Raw genomic sequence first — 23,704 nt, 5'->3', positions numbered from 1 at the left:
CCCATTTCTAGTCTGTACCTCTGGGATCTCACTATTCTAACTGAATTGCAACAAAATCACTTCAAGGTAAAAACTCAACATTTGTTTCTGTCAGAAAATATTGTGGCCATTAACAGCCTATGTCTCACCAGAATTGCAGTTAAAATGTTGCTTAAACTGTATGACTACTTGGTACATTGTTGTTGTTGTTGTTTTTTTTTTTTTTTTTTTTTTTTTTTTTTTTTTTTTTTTTTTTTTTTTTTTTTTTTGTATTGCTTGGTTTTAAATGGTTACAGCGCAATTTTCATTAGTGTACTAATGTTATGTACATAGTTAGGAATGTACACTATTACCAGATTAAATGTTTTCTTAATTTGCTTATTTTTAGGAGACTTATATCAACATGAAATAATGTTTTTTTTATTTATTTTCAAAACATCAAAAACTATGACGTGTTTGATCTACAACACTGTTGTTATTCTCCCCCCATTATCATTGGCAACTCATTTAAAGAAATTCTTATTTTTGAAACTAAATTGCTTAAATCAAAATAATTTAAATCATAATAATGAAAAGTATAAGGGTTGTGTTCCTTAACTACAAAGTTTGAGGTTATGACTGTCCTCCATGTGATGTGACAGCAAATTGATCTGAAACTATGTATGATAATAGCCAGTTCTTTTGGGTGATTTGTAGATTGCGTTACCTTGCTCAATATATTGAGAGCTATAATCAATTTGAATCTTCTACTGAAGATCTTGTTTAATTAATAAAATTTAAACACAGAGTATTTTTTGTTATTGTCTGAGATTACTAAATATAATATGTTTAATACTTTTCTGTATAAAAATGTATGTACTGTATAAATAAATTATTATATGTGCAGGGTGTTCACAAAAGGGTGGCACAAACTTCTGTAGGTGATAATACTCATCATTTAAAACAAAAAAATGTCATATAAACATTAGTCATGAAATGTATAGTTTAGCCTCTAGCCACCATTTTGTATTTTTATAATTCTGTTGAAAATATTTCAACAAATTAAAAATATTATGAAATTTTTACGTAAAGTATAAATGATTATATATATGAACTTTGCTTATGTGTGTATGTGTGATCAATTGCATAACTAACACATTTCCAGTGCATTTTAGTTCTGGATAACATATCTTCTCATAGACTTTTACATAACCAAATACTCAACTATATGTAAATCTTTATGATATAACATTTACCCAGAAAGGTCAACATTTATTTCTTAACTTTCTAATAAGAGTTATTATAAAGCAACTATAGAACAAAGTACATTAATACTCCTAGAGTCCTATACAAACCTATTACTTTATACATGCAGCATAAGGTGAATTATGTTGAAATATATGAAAACACTTTTTATTAGCATAATATTATAATTAACATGGCACTGTATACACATAACTTAGACATTATGTTATTTTGATACACATTACAAATAAATATGAGATGTTTATCTGTTAACTAAACAGTCAGTTTGTATAGCTCTTCAAATGAATAACCAAGTATAACTTGCAAGGTAACTAGCAATAATTCTCTTTTAAAATTATGATTTCAAAATTTTTTACATACAAAACCTAAATATTTACTAAGTAATATACATACTTTGTACATTAAAAGAAACAAAAAACTTTATCTCTTAAGAGGAAATCCCGTACTCGTAAGGGAAATCTCGAACAACTCTCTTTCATTTACCACTAAACTCATTTGAATTAATGGTTTCATAGTGGAATAGCACTTTGCATTTTTTTCATTTTAAAAATTCTACTAAAAACATATAAAGTTTATTGGATCATGATAAACCGTTTAGTAATAAATTAATCAATAAAAATTGTCTTATTTGCAATCTAGTAAATATTGTAAAATCAGACAAATACCTAATCAAATACTTGCATTTCTTACCAGAATCATGCAAAAAATATACATCTTCTTGTTGCATTTAGTAATTTAGTAATCATTAATGAAAGAAAGAGAGATAGATAACAGTTTTCTGCTTGTAAACTTCTTTTCATTTCGCCTAGGAATTAATTTTACACTGACATCTCTCCTGCAATAATCAAGAGACAGATATAGTAACAATCTCTACTTACTACAGTGGCAGTGAAAAAATATTCAACAAATCATGTAAAATATTGGGATAATAACATAGATTAATGTGTGTGTAAATGTATGACCCCATCATTTAAATTCTTTAATCAGAGAAAGTTTTTGTCACAAATTAGTAATATTGAGCTCGATACAGAATCTTATATTGAAATTAAGGTTGGAGAAGTGTTTAAACTTGTTCAGGACGTATTAAATACAATCTTACCGCATTTTGTGAAAAGATTATGGTATTTACAATTTTAAAATTCTGTTGTAATCGTATACTTCTCAAAGTAGTAAATGGATGCAATCTTAAAACTATTGCAACTTACAAAATATAAAAAAGTGCAAAATTACAAGTTAATGTAAATAACCTGCTAATTTCACAATTTTTCTCTTTGATGTTAAATAAATTATGTATAATTATACCCTTTACAATATCCTTTTAACTGCACCTATACTGTTTGAACAACTGCAAGCTTGTGTGAACAATTTCCGTTGTCATTTAAATTGTGTTTAGTTTCTAAAAATGTTTTAAGTTTGATAAAAATAAAAAACCACTCTAAAAAATGAGAATGTTACTATTTACAAAACAGGTTTGGATGAATTTTGAATCAGTTAGGAATTACAGTAATTATTGATTACGTTCATTTGTATTGTTTCTGTGTTATTGTATAATTCTTATAAGCTTGGTAAAGCCAAAGGGATGTAAAAAACTTATAATAACGCAAGCTGTAAATACCTAAGAATTCTAAAACACATTACGGTTAGAAAATATCTTTTTTGATCCTAACTTAGCAAGAGTAGATATATGTATATCTATAAATGTTCCAGTGGCTATCACTATTTGAATATAAATTATTTTATTAAAATTCTCTATCCTTTGATTTGAATAGATATTGAATAAGTATTATTATTGGATTGTAATCTGTGTTTGACCTATGGTAATAAAATGAAGTGAATGCAGTTTGCATACGAAGTGCACTTCTCCATGCACTTATTTAATGCATGTGCAGAGAATATATGTTGTGCTTAAATTAATTTATGATCCTTTAATATACTAGGAGTACATTTGTTTTTATTTGAATTTTGTTCTAAGATGCTTAACATCTTGGATAAGAACTGCACATTTTGAATAGTCACCTTATTAGTCAATGAATCTATTCAAGACGTGGTTTTTAATTTTGTCCTGAATCAATAAGAAGTTATGCTTTCATGATATAAATATAATTGCAAATATATATAATTATACAGGAATTGACTATGGGGTTTGGGGTTTAAGACCGGCGAATATACGAACAGGTGTACAATCACACTCAATTAGTCTGCTATGAGTGTGAGTGCAGTTGTCAGATTTCTTTCAAAGCTATGTAATAAATTAATAGAACTTGTACGCCTTCTACATACTAACTTCTCACTGTAAACATACATTCAAAGCATGTTTGCCACATGATACAATATAAGCTACAGTGGCAGTTGGGCTACAACAGTGTGGTCAGTGGAGTGCCCCATAGCCAAACCTGAAGGAGTGAGTGAACTTGTGGCTCTTGTCACGCTCCAGATGTGCAGGGATGTGCCAGAGGTCAGGGGTATCGTCTACCAGAGGAGGTGAGATAGAAGATATCAACTCGGCTTCGATACTGGATATACCCTCAGGAGTGGTTGCAGTGTCAGTGAGAAGTCCTGAGTTTGGCAGTTCTTCGACTTCGGGTTTCCTCAGCAAGTTGAATCTGCAACAAGTGTGGGAGATCATAAAGTAACGTATCTAAATTGGTTGAAAGGATAAAATCAAAACAGCACTCCACACTGAATACTGGAAGTATATTGGAGTTACCATTAGATTTGAAAATGAGATTACATCTGGCTTATAAGTATATCTCATTAAAAGGTCTTTCCTAAATTGGGTTTCAGGCAGGGCTCAGTAAAAAAAAAAAAAAAAAAAAAACAGGTCTAATGCTCATGCCCAAGGGAGGGAAGAGGCACAAAACAAAGAACTAGTTCTGGTACTCCTTGTAATATGTATCTCCTGAAGAAGTCATGAGAATATACAGAGGAAATACATAGAGTGGGAAATATCCCTAACCATAAGTTTTGGGATTTGTTAACAAATTTGTAAAATACTGATAAAATACCTAAATATATAGTATGTACGTAATATATTATACCTCATAATTATAAGGCTGAAGAAAATTGTCATTTGTATGACCATAATTTCGAAATCCAGTTTTTTCATACAGTAATGAATTAGTTGGGATCATATGAAAATACTCATTTTTTTCTCATAATTAGGTTCCTTTCTTTACGTTTCACTGTTTGAAATATTGTTTAAAGTTCCTGCAAACAGTTTTACCACGCACAATACGTCGGAGTTTGCCTGTTAGTATCAAAGGGTTGCAGGCACAATACAGTAATAATTACATGCTTGAATTAGGTCTATCTTATTTATTTAAATTTAGATTTATTCCATAACACAAACACAATAGACAAAACGTGTCCAGGGGGAAATAGTTTGAGGATTGTAATATCCTCTTCCCTTGATACAAATATTTAAACTTGTTTAAAACTGAAAATATGCTTGTAGTCGAACTATTTAACACAGTTTTATTTTAATTTGTTTTTATTTTTCAATATAACAGCAGATAGACAGTAATCACAAGGACTCGCGCCTGAATTTCTCTTGGAAAGACGAGTCATTTGCAACTCGTACGGGGTTGCTGTCATTCTTCCCGCGTTTTGGGCGATATATACAGCAAGTAATGGTAATAAATCGAAACCTCATTGCCCAACTGATCTGTAACAGTTCACTGATCTTCATCATTTCATCATTCTAAACACTTGTTTTGAGGCTAATCGTTAACGCTATTATCGAATTTTATTGATAATCATAATGGTAGTACTACATTGCGTATTGTACTATTTAAATTATATATATATATTTAAATATTCTTAAAAGTTTATAATAATCACACGCTATTACTGTTACATCGTTTGGTATTATTTGTACCTAAATTAAGCGCGCTCGGCCGGCACCTATTTAAAACGTTTAAAAATAAGTCATATGTTTAAAAAAACCTGTTTTCCTAGTCAACATACCGATAAACAATAAAATAAAAAACCTTTAATCCCTTGCCAGCGAATCTGATTTGTCGGATCCTACGCAATCATTGTTAACATTGATTTTATAACATACTTCAATCATATGTTCACAAAATGTAACGAAATACCGTGCGCTTTTAAATTCACTTTAGGCTGAAAGTTTGTATGTTCTACTTATATGTGTAAGTTATACAAATTATGTTAACAATTATTACCGATGTCTGTCTGTACGCACGTTAACTGTCGAACGGAAAGCCTAGGGGGTTGAAATTCGGTCTTAATCTTTACTTCTACTACCTTCACGTGTTATCGAAAATGGTATATTTGGAGTTCCGATTTATCCCTGACAAAAAAGTAACCCTGGCAATATAAAATGAACTACGAAAAATAAGAGGCTGTGATGAAGTAATATCGAGTTTTGCCCCATAAGATCAATTTTGAGTGTCAAACATTATGAGCCCGTGTTTGTTATTTGTAGATTTCACACTACACATGTTTCACGACGAAAGTCCTATCGCCAGGCGTGTAAAAATGTGTAGTAAAATGTGTATATTCAAAGGAAGCGCTGCCGTTAGGCCTGTAGTCGTACTTGTAAGGTAAGCTAAACTTAAATTTAGGCTTACAATTTGCAATCAATAGGTTTATTTATACAGTAGAGTTACCTATATGACAAATCAAAGTAGGCGCAAACTTGCTTCACACATTAACTGAAAAATTCAGTTCCGAAAATGCAACCCATAATATTTTATTTTTTAGGGTCGAGTATTACTACATGCAGCTACAGCTAGCGGTTTGTACCTGAAGAGTGACTTCATGAGGCTTCTGAGTGAGACCGGGTTCTCAGTGGACCTGGGAGGTGCGTCCACGTAGTTGGTCCACTCCTGGTCCAGGGGAGACCCCGGAGCGCCCGAAGTCAACGTTAGACACGTTAGCAGGCTCAAGAGAAGCAGTCCCTGTGGAATTTATACAATCAACATGAATACATCAAAAACCAAGAAATTATAAATTTATCGCAAATTATTTTAAATGAAATATAAATTGATTTTATTTAAACCAAATTTATATCTGAACATATATAAGTAAATATCTTATATTAAAGGAGAAGAAATTAAGCATTTGAATAACAAATGATGGCATAATAATTCTGAATAGAACATGAAAGACCGTAATGCGTAGTAATAACAAAATTATATCGCATAAAAATAAATCTATACATCTAAATTAAGATAGAATATTGCAAACAAAGTAAATCAGTTATTAGATTTAATTTGATACCTAATAACTGTATTGTTTAAGAAAATTGAAAGGAAAAGAGCCTACATAGCCCTTAATGGCCTCTACGTAGACTCGAAAATTTAGGTTTATGAGTTTTATCTTGAGCAGTGTTATTTAATTTTACAACATTTTAATTGAAAGAGGTAAACTGAAGGACTACAACTGCGAAAGCCTATGAATTGCAATTTCATTAATAGGAGTATACAAAATAAAATATGTGCAGTATAGGTATACGAATATTATGTTCAAAATATCTGCAATATTATATTTGTGTAGATAAAGTATTCCTTGTATTTCACCCTTAGTATTCCTCTGATTTGTTCAAAGTTGTGAATTATATATATATATATATATATATATATATATATATATATATATATATATATATACTGTAATTTGACATAGTCTAATTATAAGCCTTGTTTAAGGGTTTCTATATTGTAAGTCATGCCAGTAAATGGAAAGATGAAACACTCGCAGGAGTGTCAACCAACCGCCATTGTCTACTCAAGTCTCCGAACTTCCCAACCTCCGTCCCACTCAAAATACAGAAATACTTTCGCCTTTATAACACTAAGTGAACGATATAACACTGTTAAATTGGTCACAATTGAAAGCTAGGCAATTAAGGTTATTTTGTAATAAATATTCTTTTTTATGTTTTTAAATTAAATCATACGGGTTTCCTTTAAACTAATACTGTACTTCAAAGCAGCTAATATAGAGTAATATTAAGTTTGGTTAGAATGATCATACTTGCAACCAAAAGAAAAATGCTTTAGGCAATCATATTAGAGAAACATTAGTTAATTATTATATAAAACATGTAAAATCAAATTTTATAATTTCATAATAATTAGTACATGCATAGTCCAAAATAAATCGAGCACCGCAAACACTTTCAATTATGAAGATATTTCTCTTTTAATCCGATTTAATTTTAAATATATGATGTGCCAATCCATATCAAGTATTTTAATTTTGAGATTCTATTTAATACTTTTGATTGTATTAGTTACACAGAAAATAAATAAGTCATATGGACGAGGTGTGCCAAAGTCCGGAGGATTATTCAGTTAGTTCTGAGGTCTGACGCTAGGGCTGTGTCACTCTGTAGTAACTTTGATTGTTACCGTCTAAATACTTAATACTTGACCCTCTCACTCCCCAGAGGGCAATCCTAGAGCTCACGTTTCCTTGCCTCAATTTGTGGCATTTTAAGAGCTATCTCTTGTGTAACTAATACAATCAAAGTTAATACTCAATATTTGTAAAAGAACTCATGAACACCTATTTACATCTTTATGTGTCTGCTTTGGCCATAGATTCAGTCCTACCCATATATGCAGAGTTTAATATGCTGTATTAAAACTATTATTATGCATATCCATATATCTGCAGAGTAAAAAGTTATTTTACTTGGTATTTAAGCAGTGATATTACGTCATGGGATCGTCTTCATTACAACTGAATGACGCATGAGACACACGTGAATATTTAGAGAATTTGTTTTACTAATGCTTATCTTACTATCAAGACAGTGCTGTGCTCTCTCTTAATGGATCATATGATAAATAAAAGTGATATTTAATATAATATTGATACCAATATAAAAGTATTACTTCAAAATGATGGTGAAAGTAAATCTGCATGTTTTTAGTATGAAGGTGGTTAGAGAAAAGACATCAAGGGAGGAATTTGGGAGGCGTTTCTGACACGTCTTTGGTAGTGTTAAAACATATTTGACATATATGTGTGTGTGTGTGTGTGTGTGTGTGTGTATATATAATATATATATATGTTTGTATATATATATTATATATGTAACAAAGTATATCGTCAACGTTATATGGAGGGTGAGGATTTTCAAGTGAATGATACAAAAAATCCCTTGCACGGACTCTGGAGGAAATATTAATTTATTAATATTAGTTTTTTTTATTTTACTACCACTTTCTCAGGTATAACATGATCGTATGTTACGCTATTGATCTTTCTACACCCAAACATTATACTTTGTACAGCCTTGATCAATAAAAAAGTTATTATCTACGGATTTTTCTCTTTCGCCTGGAGCGTATTTCGTAAGCTCCACGATCTCTTGCAATCTCTTCCACCTAAATTATTTTTACCTAAAAATATAATTATTCTGGCAATAAAATCAAATGCACCGGTAGGTGTTCTTGAGGATATATGAGTAATTCAGTAGGAATTATGTAAATAGAAAGACAAAAAATAAATTAACTACAATCCGTCTCATTGTTCGCGGCCCAAAATCAAACTTTCCAATTTGAAGATAAGTAGCCCGTTTGTATTCTTTCAGCAAACAAATATGTTTCAAGTATGGACCGGTTTTTGCAACCTTTAACTGGTCCAATTACTCATTACTCTGGAATGTTTAGCATTTTAGGTTGGACAAGCAAAGAACAAAATGAGAGGACTGTTAGTTCGACCGCGCCCACAAAAAAAAAAAAACAAACAAACACAACAGCTGCTTGGCTCGGTGTGCTGTAACCAGCAGTACATGCGTGTTTATGGAGTTTTTACTTTCGTCCTTCGGCTATTTTTGTCGCCGCTAAAAACTTTAGTTTGTTGGTAAAGTCAGAACCAGACATTCAAAATCCAATCATCTCTCTGCTTTATGATTTACCATTAAATCAGGAGAGTTATCGTGCCAATAAAAGGTCTGAAGCGTAAATTTTTTATGCTGGTTTAAACTTTTACTAATACAGATACAGTAGTATACTTACTGCAATACTCTGCATTATGGAATTATGCTTACTGCTTTTGTTCCCAGCTTTCGATACGAAATACTAGATGTATAGATGTCTTTAATTTTCGATGGTGTGAGTTTTTATTTTCATTAGGTAGTGATGTATTAAAAATTATATGTGCTAAGTTAAGGGAATAGTTAATTCACACATATTCAATTAACACAACTTTAGCGGTCTGTCAACTGGCTAGTACCGATGCACAGTGAATATTTGATTACTACTTTAATAAATTCCACCAAACCTATATGTGCTAAGTTAGGGAATTGTTAATTCACACACTATTTCAATTAACACAACTTTAGCGTCTGTCAACTGGCTGGTATCGTATGCACAGTGAATATTTGATACTTACTTTTTATAATTCCACCAAACTCTATGTGCTAGTTAATGGGAATGTTAATTTACACACATATTCAATTAACTCAACTTTAGCGTCTGTCAACTGGCTAGTACCGATGCCACAAGTGATATTTGATTACCTAGCTTTATAAATTCACCAAACTATATGAGCTAAGTTAAGGGAATAGTTAGTTCCACATATTTCAATTAAGCACAACTTTAGCGGTTCTGGTCCAATGGTAGTACCCGATGCACAGTGAATATTTGATACCTACATTATAAATTCCACATATATATGTGCTAAGTTAAGGGAATAGTTAATTTCACAAATATTCAATTAACACAACTTAAGCGGTCTGTCAACTGGCTAGTACCGAATGCACAGTGAATATTTGATTACCTTCTTTAATTAAATTCCCCCAAACGATATGTGCTAAGTTAAGGGAATAGTTAAATCAACACATATTCACTTAACATAACTTTAGCGGTCTGTCAACTGGCTAGAAACCGATGCACAGGTGAATATTTGATTACCTACTTTATTAATTCCACCAAACAATATGTGCTAGTTAAGGGAATTAAGTTATTAAACATATTCATTAACACAACTTTAGCGGTCTGTCAACTGGCTAGTACCGCTCGATGCACAGTGAATATTTGATTACCTACTTTATAAATTCCACCAAACTATATGTGCCTAAGTTAAGGGAATAGTTAATTCACACATATTCAATTAACACAACTTTAGCGGTCTGTCAACTGGCTAGTACGATGCAATAAGTGAATATTTGATTACCTACTTATAAATTCCACCAAACCTATATGTGCTAAGTTAGGGAATAGATAGTTCACACATATTCAATTAACCAACTTTAGCTCGGTCTGTCAAAACTGGCTAGTACCGATGCACAGTGAATATTTTGATTACCTACTTTATCACACTTCCACCAAACTATATGTGCTAAAGTTAAGGGAATAGTTAATTCAACATAGTTCAATTAACACACTTTAGCGGTCTGTCAAAATGGCTAGCAACCGATGCAACAGTGAATATTTGATTACTTACTTTATAAAATTCCACCAAACTGATACGTGCTAAGTAAGGGAATAGGTAATTCACACATATTAATTAACAAACTTTGCGGTCTTGTCAACTGGCTAATACAGATGCACAGTGGAATATTTGATTACCTACTTTATAAATTCCACCAAACTATATTGTGCTAAGTAATGGGAATTGTTAATTCACACATATTCAATTAACACAATTAGCGGTCTGTCACTGGCTTGTACCGATGCACAGTTTTGGAATATTTGATTACCTACTTTATAAATCCACCAAATTATTTGTGCTAAGTTTAAGGGAATAGTTAAGTTCACAACATATTCAATTAAAACAATTTAGCGGTTGTCAACTGGCTTAGTACCGATGCACAGTGAAATTTGATTACATACACTTTATAAAATTCCACCAAAACTATATGTGCTAAGTTAAGGGAATAGTGAATTTCACACCATATTCATTTACACAACTTTAGCGGTCTGTAACTGGCGTAGTACCGATGCACAGTGAATATTTGGATTACTCTTACTTATATTAAATTCCACCAAACTATATGTGCTTAAGTTTAAGGGAATAGTGAATTTCACACATATGCAATATAACCACAACTCTTAGCGGTCAGGTCAACTGGATACGTACCGATGCACAGTGAATATTTTGATTACTACTTTATAAATTCCTCCGACACTATATGTTGCTAAGTTAAGGGATAGTTAATTTTTTCACACATATTTCATTACACAACTTTAGCACGGTCTGTCAACTGGCTGAGTAACGAGGCACTAGTGAATATTTGTTACTACTTTATAATTTCCACCAAACTATATGTGCTAAGTTAAGGGATTTGTTAATTCACACATATTCAATTAACACAAACTCTTAGCGGGTCTACGTAACTGGCTAGTACCGATGCACAGTGAATATTTGATTCCTCCTTTATATATTCCACCAAAAACTATATGTGCTAAGGTAAGGGATTTGTTAATTCACAACATATTTCAATTAACACACTTTAGCGGTCTGTCACCTGGCTAGTACGATGCACCAGTGAATATTTGATTACCTACTTATAAATTCCACAAACTTATATGTGCTAAGTTAAGGGATAGTTATTCACAAATTATTCAACTTAACACAACTTTAGCGGTCTGTCAACTGGCTAGTACCGATTGCACATGTGAATATTTGATACCTACTTTATAAATTCCACCAAACTATCTGTGCTATGTTAAAGGGAATAGTCTATTCACAACATATTCAATAAACACAACTTTAGCGGTCTGTCAATGGCTAGGTACCGATGCACAGTGAATATTTGATTACCTACTTTATAAAATTCACCAAAACTATATGTGCTAAGTTAGGAATAGATAATTACACATATTCAGCATTACCCAACTTTAGCGGTCTGTCAACTGGCTAGTACCGTTGCACAGGTGAATATTGGATTACCTACTTTATAAATTCCACCAACTATACGTGCTTAAGTTAGGGAATAGTTAATTCACACGATATTCAATTAACACAACTTTAGCGGTCTGTCCAATGGCTAGTACCGAATGCACAGTGAATATTTGAATACCTACTTTAAATTCCACCAAAACTATATGTGCTAAGTTAAGGAATAGTTAATTCACAATATTCAATTAACACACTTTAGCGGTCTGTCAACTGGCTAGTACCGATGACAAGTGAATATTTTGATTTACATACTTTTTAAATTCCACCCAACTATATGTGCTAAGTTAAGGGAATAGTTAATTCACACATCATTCAATTAACAACTTTGCGGTCTGGTCAAACGCTAGTACCGATGAACAGTGAATATTGATTACCTACTTTATATTCCACAAACTATATGTTGCTAAGTTTATTTTTTTTTTTTTTTTTTTTTTTTTTTTTTTTTTTTTTTTTTTTTTTGTTTTTTTTTTTTTTTTTTTTTTTAAGGGAATAGTTAATCACACATATTCAATTAAACACAACTTTAGCGGACTGTCAACTGGCTAGTAACGATGCACAGTGAATATTTGATTACCTACTTTATAAATTCACCAAACTATATGGGCTAAGTTAAGGAATAGTTAATTCAAACATATTCAATTAACACCACTTTAGGCGGTCTGTCAATGGTAGGTACCGATGCACAGTGAATATTTGATTACCTACTTTATAAATTCCACCCAAAACTATATGTGCTAAGTTAAGGGAATAGTTAATTCACACATATTCAATTAACACAACTTTAGCGGTCTGTCAACTGGCTGTACCGATGCACAGTGAATATTTGATTACCTACTTTATAAATCCACCAAACTATATGTCGCTAAGTTAAGGAATAGTTAATTCACACATATTTAATTACACAACTTAGCGGTCCTGTCAAACTGGCTAGTACCGATGCACAGTGAATTTTGATTACCTACTTATAAATTCCACCAAACTCTATGTGCTAAGTTAAGGGAATAGATATTCCACTACATTATTCAATTAACACAACTTTAGCGGTCTGTCAACTGGCTAGTACGAGGCACAGTGAATATTTGATTACCTACTTTATAAATTCCACCATACTATATGTGGCTAAGTTAAGGGAATGTTTAATTCACACATATTCAATTAACACAACTTTAGCGGTCTGTCAACTGGCTTAGTTACCGATGCACTGTGAATATTTGATTACATACTTTATAATTCCACCAAATATATGTGCTAAGTTAAGGGAATAGTTAATTCACACATATTCAATTAAACACAATTTTGCGGTCTGTCAACTGGCTAGTACCGATGCCACAGTGAATATTGATTACCTACTTTATAAATCGTCCACCAAAACTATATGTGCTAAAGTTAAGGAATAGTAATTAGTTCACACATATTCAATTAACTACAAACTTTAGCGGTCTGTCATACGGTAGTTCCGATGCACAGTGAATATTGATCTACTAATTTATAAATATCCCCAAACTATATGTGTAAGTTAAGGGAATAGTTGAGTTCAACATTATTCAAATTAACACAACTTTAGTCAGGTCTGTCAACTGGCTTAGTTACCGAGCTCAGTGAATATTTGATACCTACTTATAATTTCCACCGCAAACTATATGTGCATAAGTTAAGGAATAGTTATTCTACACATATTCAATTAACACAACTTTAGCGGTCTGTCAACTGGCTAGTACCGATGCACAGTGAATATTTGATTACCTACTTTTATAAATTCCACCAAACTATATGAATACTCAGACGGTAATAAATAACGAAGAATCAGGTAGCCTACTCAAAAAGACTACTCAAGAGTTCTATAGAAAAAGGGAATTCTTGGATTTTCTGTTGTGTTAGCGCACCGTTCAAAACTTCAATTTCTAATTTGTCGAATAACGCTTATAAGCTGTCATCTAGAATGAGAAGTCACTTAAGTAAGTATAAGTTAAAGAATTGTATTAATAGCATTTTAATATAGATCTTAGTAGATATTTCATGCAAAGGAGGGTAATCAACCATGTAAAGAAATGGCGTAACTATGAAATAGTTTGTACCAAGTGTTTGTGTGTAGTGTAAGTGGTTTTAAGCCACTTATTCTCCCAAATTTGTTCATTTTTCACTAAAACTATTTTAAACGATACCTACCAATAATTTTGCATATATAGCATAATTTTGAGGTGATCAAAAACGTTTAACCACTTGAGATCCAACACATAGGGGTCAATTAAAATCTATTAATGTAACATATTGTTTCTTTTTTGAAACAATGATGCAATCAAAACTAAAACTGTACAGCTTAAGAGATAAAGAGGCAACTTGGGAGTTGTAATGAGAAATGTGGTGTGACATGCCGTAGAAGTAGTGCAGTATGAGGTTGATAGTTTTGTTTTAATAAGTTGTTTAAGGTGTAACTGAATGTATGGTTGAAACAGCGTCCCTACTAATTATAAAGATTTCTATTTATTTCGATGAGGGATTGCGGGTATAAATCTTATATTATGAACTCACAACTTGAAGCAATCCATTATGTTAAGCGTGACGCGTTTCGCTCGATTACGGCATTGTGAAACGCAATCTCAAATAACTAAAAAAAAAAAAAAAAAAAAAAAAAAAAAACACGGTGTAGGCCTACACACACCATACTTCCATTTGCTATTTTCTAATCTGTTCATGAATGCAATATGAAAATTACTGATTATGTCTTCTATGTTAAGGTTCTTGTAGTCATATACATTTTGTACCGTAGTGATGTAGATATTTTTCAGATCACCACAAAAATATGCCTTTTCGTCTAATACATTTTCAGAGAACTGTCCTTGTTCAGAAATATCCCCACATCGCGGTAAAAATATGATGGCGCTGTCCTTTTCAAAATAGACTTGACCAAAAATTTCACCTGGATTTAATGGAGAATAACATGTCTTATGAAAGGTGTATTATTATATTTCGCAACAAGTTATGTTAAACAGGACCATTTAAAGTCGCATTTACATAAGAGTTGACCTGTTGTCAACAAAACTTAACGGGACTCGCGAAGAACAACGATATTGACAACACTCTTCCATCAGGACATGGAAGACATGCATTACCTTTCTCTCTTAGGTATTGCAATTTGTATACAGAACATTTTCAATTAATTGTACAAAATAAGTTCTATACATTCCCAAAAAGATTTGTTACGCGTTGAACCTCAGCTCTACTGATAATGGATCTTCATTCAAATTAGCTAACAAATCATTGTCGCTGTGCACTGATACAGACCTAAGAGAAAGCCTTATCCATAATCTTCCTAGGTAATTCTTGTATATAATAACCAGCTGCTACTACTACAGCGCAAGCTACTCCAATAATGACATCTTGGATGAAACTGGCGAAATGCGCAAAAAAACATAAATGTAAACTAAAATATTGCCAAGAAATGCACATTTTCGATATTCTCTAAAATTACTTGTCATGTTGGAAACAAAGTTTTACGGTTTGTTTGCAGCTTTTGGTATAATCGTATCTTAAGTTTCACTCAATATAAAATGGACTTTGTGATAATCAAATATTCCAGTCCAGACATTTATTTTAACTGTGTAATCAGTTACCCTCGTGTACATTTGCCCTCGTTTGGAAATCTTATGGTTTCTGTGACCTTACACTTGCAGTTGTGACTGTTAACCAAGACTTGCTGGTTGTTACGCTCAAGGTATTGTTTCTTAAAGCATTCTCAATATACTAACAAGTCTGGATAAGAAAACTCAAACAGTATACCAAATTGTTGTTCCTCTTTTAAGAATTGACGGCTGTGAATAAATAAAACTGCATTAAATACGAAACTGTCAAAAGAGTATATTTGGAAATAAGAAACAGCACTAAATAAAGATTGTCCAATGCCATGTTTACTATAAGCCTTATAATTTGGAAATTCCAGCCTCAGGGAGTGAATGAAAATTGTTTGGATGATGTCACCAATTTCGTTGCTACAGGCTGCATGGTGTTTTTAAACTCCTATGAAAACTCATCTCAGGCAACGAGGATAACAACAAAAATTTTTAGTGATATAATAATGTTTTTTTTTTTTTCAAAATAGAGAAGTCAAAAACATCTGTACACACCTATTAAATTTTGATTGCAACGTAGAAAACATTGATAAAAACTATATGTGCAAAATTGGGGGTTCCTTACGAGTTTAAAATTGCCCCTTAAATTTGAAACCTAGTAATTAGTCAAAACAATACTGTCATTTTTATATTTGATTTTTTTAAATGTTCTCAGGCAAGTGAGAGATCCGGGTTCGAGTCCTGGCGGAGCAAGTACTTTTTGTGATTCAATGTTTATTGAAATTAAATTCGGCTATTGGCATTTATACAAATTTATTTAATGTATGTATTAGGGTGGTCCACAATTATGTACGAAAAATAAAATGTTTGAAATATGTATCTCCACATTGCTGCCTTTGTTACACTTTGCATACTGAATCACCAGAACAAAATTGGGCCCAATCGGAGAACGTTTAGAGGTCCCTATGATTTGAAAGTTCTAGTTTTGAATTTAAATTTGTATAAATTAACTGTTTAAAGGATACTTTTAAGCAATTGAGCTAACAATTACAACAAACTTGCTTTTAATAGGTTTAATTAGTTGCACCAATTTCACCTACTTTATGTTCATTAACTTTCACTTGTGAAGATCTATTATGCTTACACTGGGGTGGTAAATTATTCACGGACATTGCGGGGGGCACTAAAAACGTTGACAGAGTGGCGATTGTTGTTACTGGATACGAGGCTTACAAACTGATAGAAGTCACAAAGATTGATCGTGGGACTGGACAGGAAACAAGCTACAGCTTGTCTATTCGCTCTGGATGATTGGAAACTGAGACAAAATGTGCGTGCTTTAGTATTTGACACAAAGCTGCTAATACAGGGTTGAAGAGTGGCGCATGTGCTATTCTTGAAGACAGTTTAAATTCTAGCCTTGTGTGGATTCCATGTACACACCATGTGCTTTAAATTGTGTTCTACTCCATTTTTATTACAGCTTTTGGGGTTGGTGAGGGCCCTGACGTTGCCATATTTAAGCGTTTCAAGAAATACTGGCCTCAGATTTACAAGGACAAATTTTTCCCCCAGTAGTAATGATTCGTTTGAAGCCAATGACCAAGCAAAAAATCTCAGAAAAGATATGATGGACTATTTATGGTGCTATTTTAGAGGCCCCAAATCAATCAAAGCAGCCTCGAGATCACTACCTACTTAGAGCTTCTACATTTGTGTAATGTTTCATAATGATACAAGCTTAGAATCGAAAGTAAAATTCCTTTTTCCCAACTGGTTTGTACAATGCACTTTGGATGGCTAAGGCTATTTATTGTCTCAAAATATATTTATTTAAGGATCAGTTTACCCTTACATCTAAAGAAAGGAAGGGAATCACTGAGATAAGCTTGTTTGTATCACTAATTTATGGACGACATTGAAACGAGGCGCCCAAAGGCTAAGTAGGCAGTTATGAATGACATCCTTCTTTTAATGCAGGTTAAAGTATATCCTAACAGCATCGTTAGGAATGTCGCTTTAGTAGCATTTAAACACCACCTATGTTTTTTTCGGCACACTTGATTGGATTAGCATTTTCTGATTCCCGCATCAGTTTCAACGCCAAAATTGTGATGGTTAAAAACCGACAGCGCCCACCAAAGCCTAAGGCCCTAAAAGAGACTACAGAGTAAATCATATAACCTTGAGAGTCCTCTCGAAACATACGTTACACAGCGGACAACGGAACTGGTCGACATCCTACTAAAATGGTAAAGAAAAAATATCTTCTTTCTTTTGTAAGTACCCTGTGTTATGACCTACTGATCCGAACTTAATTGATTTTCAAGAGAAAGCACAGCACATTAAAGTAGTGAACGACTGTGTCGAAAGAGGGTTTGCTCTGATTCAAACATTTAACATTTCTATTTAAAAAGTTACTAACCGTTTCAATACCTTCGTCAGTTAGTACAACTACACAGAAAACAGAATTCAATTGCGAAGAAGGCAAGGCTGATGGCTGATAATGGTAGTAATAAGCTGTATTAAACTCGAACTTATTATAAACTTTACATGTATGGAGATATATTTATTATTTTAATTTATAAAGTTGTTTTTTGCACCAAAGTATCGATGTTTTCTAAAAATTAAATTTTATGATTTAAAGTTTTAAATCACAGGGACCCCTAAATATTGACCTATTCACCTAAAAAATTGTTCTGATTATATAATACCAAATGGAACAAGGGCATGAATGTGGAGAATACGTTTTCTCACATTTTAGTTTTTGGACCTCCCTAGTATATAATATATCTCACTGGTAGGGCTGGAAAATTTTATTCTTGTCTGTCTGTCCGCACGATATCTCGAAAACAAACTAACCTGTATACTTGAAACTATGCATGATGCTTCATTTCCATTTGAGGAACACTGTTTCGATGATGGTGTTTATCACTCCTTGGGATTTGGCGTGTTAGCGAATATTTTTAAATTTATGTTATGGATAACCGTGATCACAACGAGAAAATAGCAGAATAAATACATTTGTAAACAAACAATATGCCCATAACAGATTCAAACGTGTGATATTAACACCTGTAGCCTAACTATTCCAAACAACATCATGTTATAGTGACTTGGTGTATAGAATTTTATTATTTAAAGACTGATATGAAACCCAATTTAATGATCAAAATCTGAAGGTATCATATGTCGAGAAAGATGGAGATTTGAAAGTTTGCATGAAACTTTATTTCTACAAGAATGAGTTCTACGATGCGCCATTTTGGAGTCAACATCTTTTTTGTATGATTGTATATCTGGCCGCAGGACATCTCGAGAATGAAACAAGCTATAGAAATGTCCATGCAACCTCATCGAAGCCTGTTACGCGACACGTGGTGTGGCGTACTTCTACTTTGTTTATAAATCAGTTGGAGCAAATTCGTGAAATTTTACTTCATGAAGATAAACTGTCATACTGTTAATTCTGGCAAAGGTATGGTGTGTTATTAAATTATATTGCATTAGCGCTATCCTATTAGGCCCTACATACATTTTGTCTATTAATTGATCCATTATTTCAAATGACACTTCATTAAATGCAATAAATGGATCGGTGATATTGGAAATATCCTCTTATGAATAGCCACTTACTTTAATGTTTTAATTATTAAACTATAATCTTATAATTATTATCTATATTTTCAAACAGCCCACGAATACTTTAAATATAATGAAAATTCATATATACATATATATATATATATATATATATATATATATATATATATAAAGTACGTGCGTACATACGTACTTTTTATAGACATTATATAATTTGGCAATGAGATACGAAAATTATCATTTTATTGGGTAGGATGGTTAGTGTCTTCACCGAATAATAAATTAATATTCCCTAAGCCAGCTTGACCCCTGACCTGACCGTGCTGTCAGCTGTCACAAGGGCCGACATGCCGGTGTCCCGCCTCACACTCGCGCTCCATTAGCCTGCACACGGCCACGGTCAATCCCCTTCATTTTAGCTCGTAAATTTAATAGATCGTGCATTCAGCTATGCAAAGGAAAATTGCTTCACTCCTACGCTTCTCTTGTTTCTCCAGATCATGATTTAAACGTTTAATTGGAGTAATTATCTTCAGATTAAAGCAAAGAACAGCAATCTTGTAGCAATTTGCACGTCAATTTTCAAAATCTACAGACCTTCAAAAACCTTCCTCATTTATCAGTAAAAATAACTTTTGACATACTTCAAAGTTATGTAGGACTAATCTGACCGTTTGCTTAAATAATATATTAATTATTGTTTCAAGTAACGAAAATAAAATCGAGCATTGGGTACTGAATATTAACTTTGGGCATATCTTTCTAATTGTGTTAATAGCCAGATTACCAGATTTTGGACAAAAGCATTCTACATTTGTTTATTCAATACTTAAGTAAATTTGAATACATTAAGATTTATTTTCGTTACTGATCTGGTGTCCACAAAATTAGACTTTTCAAATCCCAAGTAAGAAAAGTTAGCTTTAATTTATACCTAGTATAAGTACTGTATGTTTAATAAGAAATCTTAAATGAGAGCGTACTTAAAAGTCAATTTAATGACAATAGTTATGACTTTTACTTGTTTTACATTGCACCAGGTTTTCTGTAATTGTAACGTTTACTATTATTTATCAATATACTATTATATAAAAATCTAATGTAGTGTATGTTTGTGAGTGCGTTTTACTCAATTACGTAAATACTATTGGACCGGTTGTGCTGATATTTTACCTGAACATTCTTAGGTATCTGGTTAACATAATAGGCCTATTCTTATTTCGAAATTCCTTCGTTTTTTTCGGAGCCCCACTGTTCTTTAGAATTGCGAAAAATCCCATTTTGGTCTCTAAAGTTTGTCTCTATACAGTAAACAAATGAAAGAGTCTGTTAAATATAGTAACCCGTTCTGTGTAAACGTTGTTTCGTGACAGCACAACCATAATTATGTATAATTAATTTAGACACAAATTTTAATTTGTGTACATTTATAGTCTTGAAACGATAGAGTAAGTTTGATAGTAACAGCACTTCTTATTTCAACTTTTTCTGCAACCGCTGTTGAGCACATAGTAAAAAATATCCATATAATTAAATTAAACTTTAGTAAAAATGTACTTTTAGCTGTACATTTTAGTAAATATTAAGTATGCAATGCTTGGTCAGTACTGTTGTTTCCCTGATCAAAATATATATATTGATCAGGGAAACAAGGCAAAATCAACTAAGGCACAAAAAACACTAAGAGCGGAGTACATTTCAATGGCCTTAAATATAAATGTTTTGATATATTTTCTAGATCGTGCCAACAAGGCAAACTCCAACATTGGCGGCGGAAATATAATTCAGTCGAACCAGAAGTGCTGATGCACGTTTAAAGTCTAGGAAATTGCGTGCGAAGCCACATATAACTGCTAGTAACTAAAAAAATATTAATGCCAAAACTATTTTCAACAAGTTCAAGTTTTTAACCTTAGACTGTTGCCATTCTGTATCGGAGTGAAACATTTGAGATCGGATTTGCGGCACACTATGTTCTCCTAATATAAACATTTAGTCTGATATAGGCTTACACTATTTACCCTACGCTATCATTTCAGATTTCCTTCTGCATCCTTGTAGGCCGTTCCCTAATAAGATGAAAATAAGGTATTTGCTTCAAAAAGTAGTCATTTACTCATATCTTTATAGTATCGATCTGTAAAGCGTATTCCACACTTGCAAACTTGTCTTTGATGACACCTTTGTTTTTGGAGATGCTTCAAGCTAGTCTGCCGACTATTTGGACACAAGTCTGCGTGTTCCTGACAAAAAAATCGATTTTTTCGGTCTCCCAATCAAATGGGGACAACATACGCTACATGTGTTTTTGCATAAGTGGAAGTATCTGTAGAATGCGGATGCAACCCGCAACTGCTCTGAGCAGGTGCTAGTCAAATTATCTGGTTAGTTTGAAGGTGCATTGCAAACGTACTGTAGTTGGCAATACTGTAGAATCATTTTTTTTTTTTTTTTTTTTTTTAATCTAGAACATCGGTGATTTTGAGATAGTAAGACCTCAAACAACAGCGCTGTTACAGCTTAGTAAAAAAATTCGATTACCCAGATACGTAAAAGATGCAAGTTGAATTGTGGCTGAAATAGAAGCTCTGTAGCGTACATTTCTTTGTCGTCTAGATCCAAAAAAGGTAATCTTAAAATCTGCAAGGGGAACTTTTTTAAAGTTTCTGAAACCTGCACATCTTTTAATCTGAGGTCCGATAGTACGTTTAGAACATATTACAAACTTTCTCTAAGAAATTTGTGGGTCCACCATCGCCTCTGTTTCGGTAAAAAATGGTTTGCCGCATGGTTCAAAACAAAGCAAGCACAAGCTGGTGCGTACTCTTTTGACAATTTCTGGATTCTACCTGAATTATGTACGCAAAGTATAAGTAGGATTCATGTACCAGAAACAGTGTCGGTATACAGCCTGCAAGTTTGGAAACTGCTTTATCTGTAGTCGTTAAAAAATGTAACGTCCCTGTAAATTTTGTACTCCCTAACATTCACCTCCTCATTGGCCATAGGGGCCATTGGGTACATAGGGGGTCGCTAAGAAATCTAGTGACATAGATAAATTTGTGCATAATTTTAAAGGTCTTGATCAGACAAAAACAATAATACGAAAAAGATGAAATGTTGAAAACTAAGAGTAAAATGACTGCATGTAACGGTTCTTATTGATACAAAATTTAAAATAATCTAAAAGTATACACATTGTTTCAAACGGCTACAAAATATTACAGAATTCAATTAAAGAACTTAAAAGATATGTAATTTTCTACCTTTAGAGTCCATTCTCAAAGAGCGTGTAAACACACATTTTACGGGAGCCCTAATGTGTATTATACACACAGTTTTAGCTTACTCTGTGATAAATACATATAAAACTATGAAGTATTTAGTTTGAAAATTACAAAAAATTCAAATAGCAGCTATTTTAGCAGGATAGTTCATATGTCATATTATTTCTTTCACATACAATATCGTTTTAGTACGATAATAACACTAAAGAGGCGAATGGGAGCTGAGAGCATAACAAATCGTATTTTACATATTACGCTGATAATAACAGTTATATCGGTTTAATCGAACCGTTAACAAATTATAAAACCGTCCTAACACTTTTAGAATATTTGCCTTGCTTACGTAAATACATACAATAACCCTTCCTGCTTATAAATAGGATATACACCCTTCACCTCCATCCACAATGCAAATCTTGGAGATTTTACTAGATAACTGAGTTCATTAAGAGGTATACATCAAATCTTTGACAATCAGGGCTAACATAAAATATTCCTCAGTAATCCTGAATAATAAATAACTATACACGAACACAAATCTTGTGAGTGTTTCACATAACCTACCAGTCCGAGAGAATTTATTGTTGTATATGTGTTACAAAATAACTCAGCGTTGCGTAATACAGCACCAGATAACTTATGAAATAAAGAATTGTAACTTCGTTTACAATTTTTATGGTCTTGACTAATAATCTTTTAACAAAAAGATAAATACTCACATAAACATTGGTGGCGCCTACATGCATTGTTGAAACAGCTGATGGGAATCAATCTGGATCCAAACAAGTAATGCTCAGAGAGTGGTCACCCCAAGTCCCCGCGCAGATAGCCGCTTCTGCGCCAAGATATGGAGCAGTACCAACAGCCGCAGCTAGCCGCACGACCTTGTGAGTGTCCCATACTTCCGGCCGGCCCCGACCCTGCCTGTCTCACCTCATTTTCCTCGTTATTGCTCAACTTACCGATCCGCGATCACCCATCAGAGTCTTGTTGGTCAGAAGTCGATCTCATTAACGATAGCCGCATGTAGGACATTTTGAATTTTCATGGTGACCTCTTTCAGTGTATGAAAATGATGACGGAAAATCACTTACCGTTGTTCGTCCAATCAATTTTAATACTGCATTATATTCGCATCATTCA

At 32.8% G+C, this 23,704-nt stretch overlaps 1 protein-coding gene across 1 annotated transcript; it reads right to left on the bottom strand.

Moving 5' to 3' along the window:
- Positions 1-1,357: 1,357 nt before the first annotated feature.
- Positions 1,358-23,435, bottom strand: LOC124360232. Its single transcript, XM_046813665.1, has 3 exons — positions 23,281-23,435; positions 5,992-6,146; positions 1,358-3,827 (listed from the first exon to the last, which is right to left on the bottom strand). The coding sequence occupies exons 1-3, from the start codon at positions 23,305-23,307 to the stop codon at positions 3,593-3,595; spliced, it is 417 nt and encodes a 138-aa protein (XP_046669621.1). The 5' UTR covers positions 23,308-23,435; the 3' UTR covers positions 1,358-3,592.
- Between the last annotated feature and the right edge of the window lie 269 nt (positions 23,436-23,704).

The sequence above is a fragment of the Homalodisca vitripennis genome, chromosome 4, assembly GCF_021130785.1.
Source record: "Homalodisca vitripennis isolate AUS2020 chromosome 4, UT_GWSS_2.1, whole genome shotgun sequence".
Taxonomy (NCBI): domain Eukaryota; kingdom Metazoa; phylum Arthropoda; class Insecta; order Hemiptera; family Cicadellidae; genus Homalodisca; species Homalodisca vitripennis.
The sequence above is the reverse complement of the archived record's forward strand: the minus strand, read 5'-3'. Positions and strand labels throughout refer to the sequence as shown.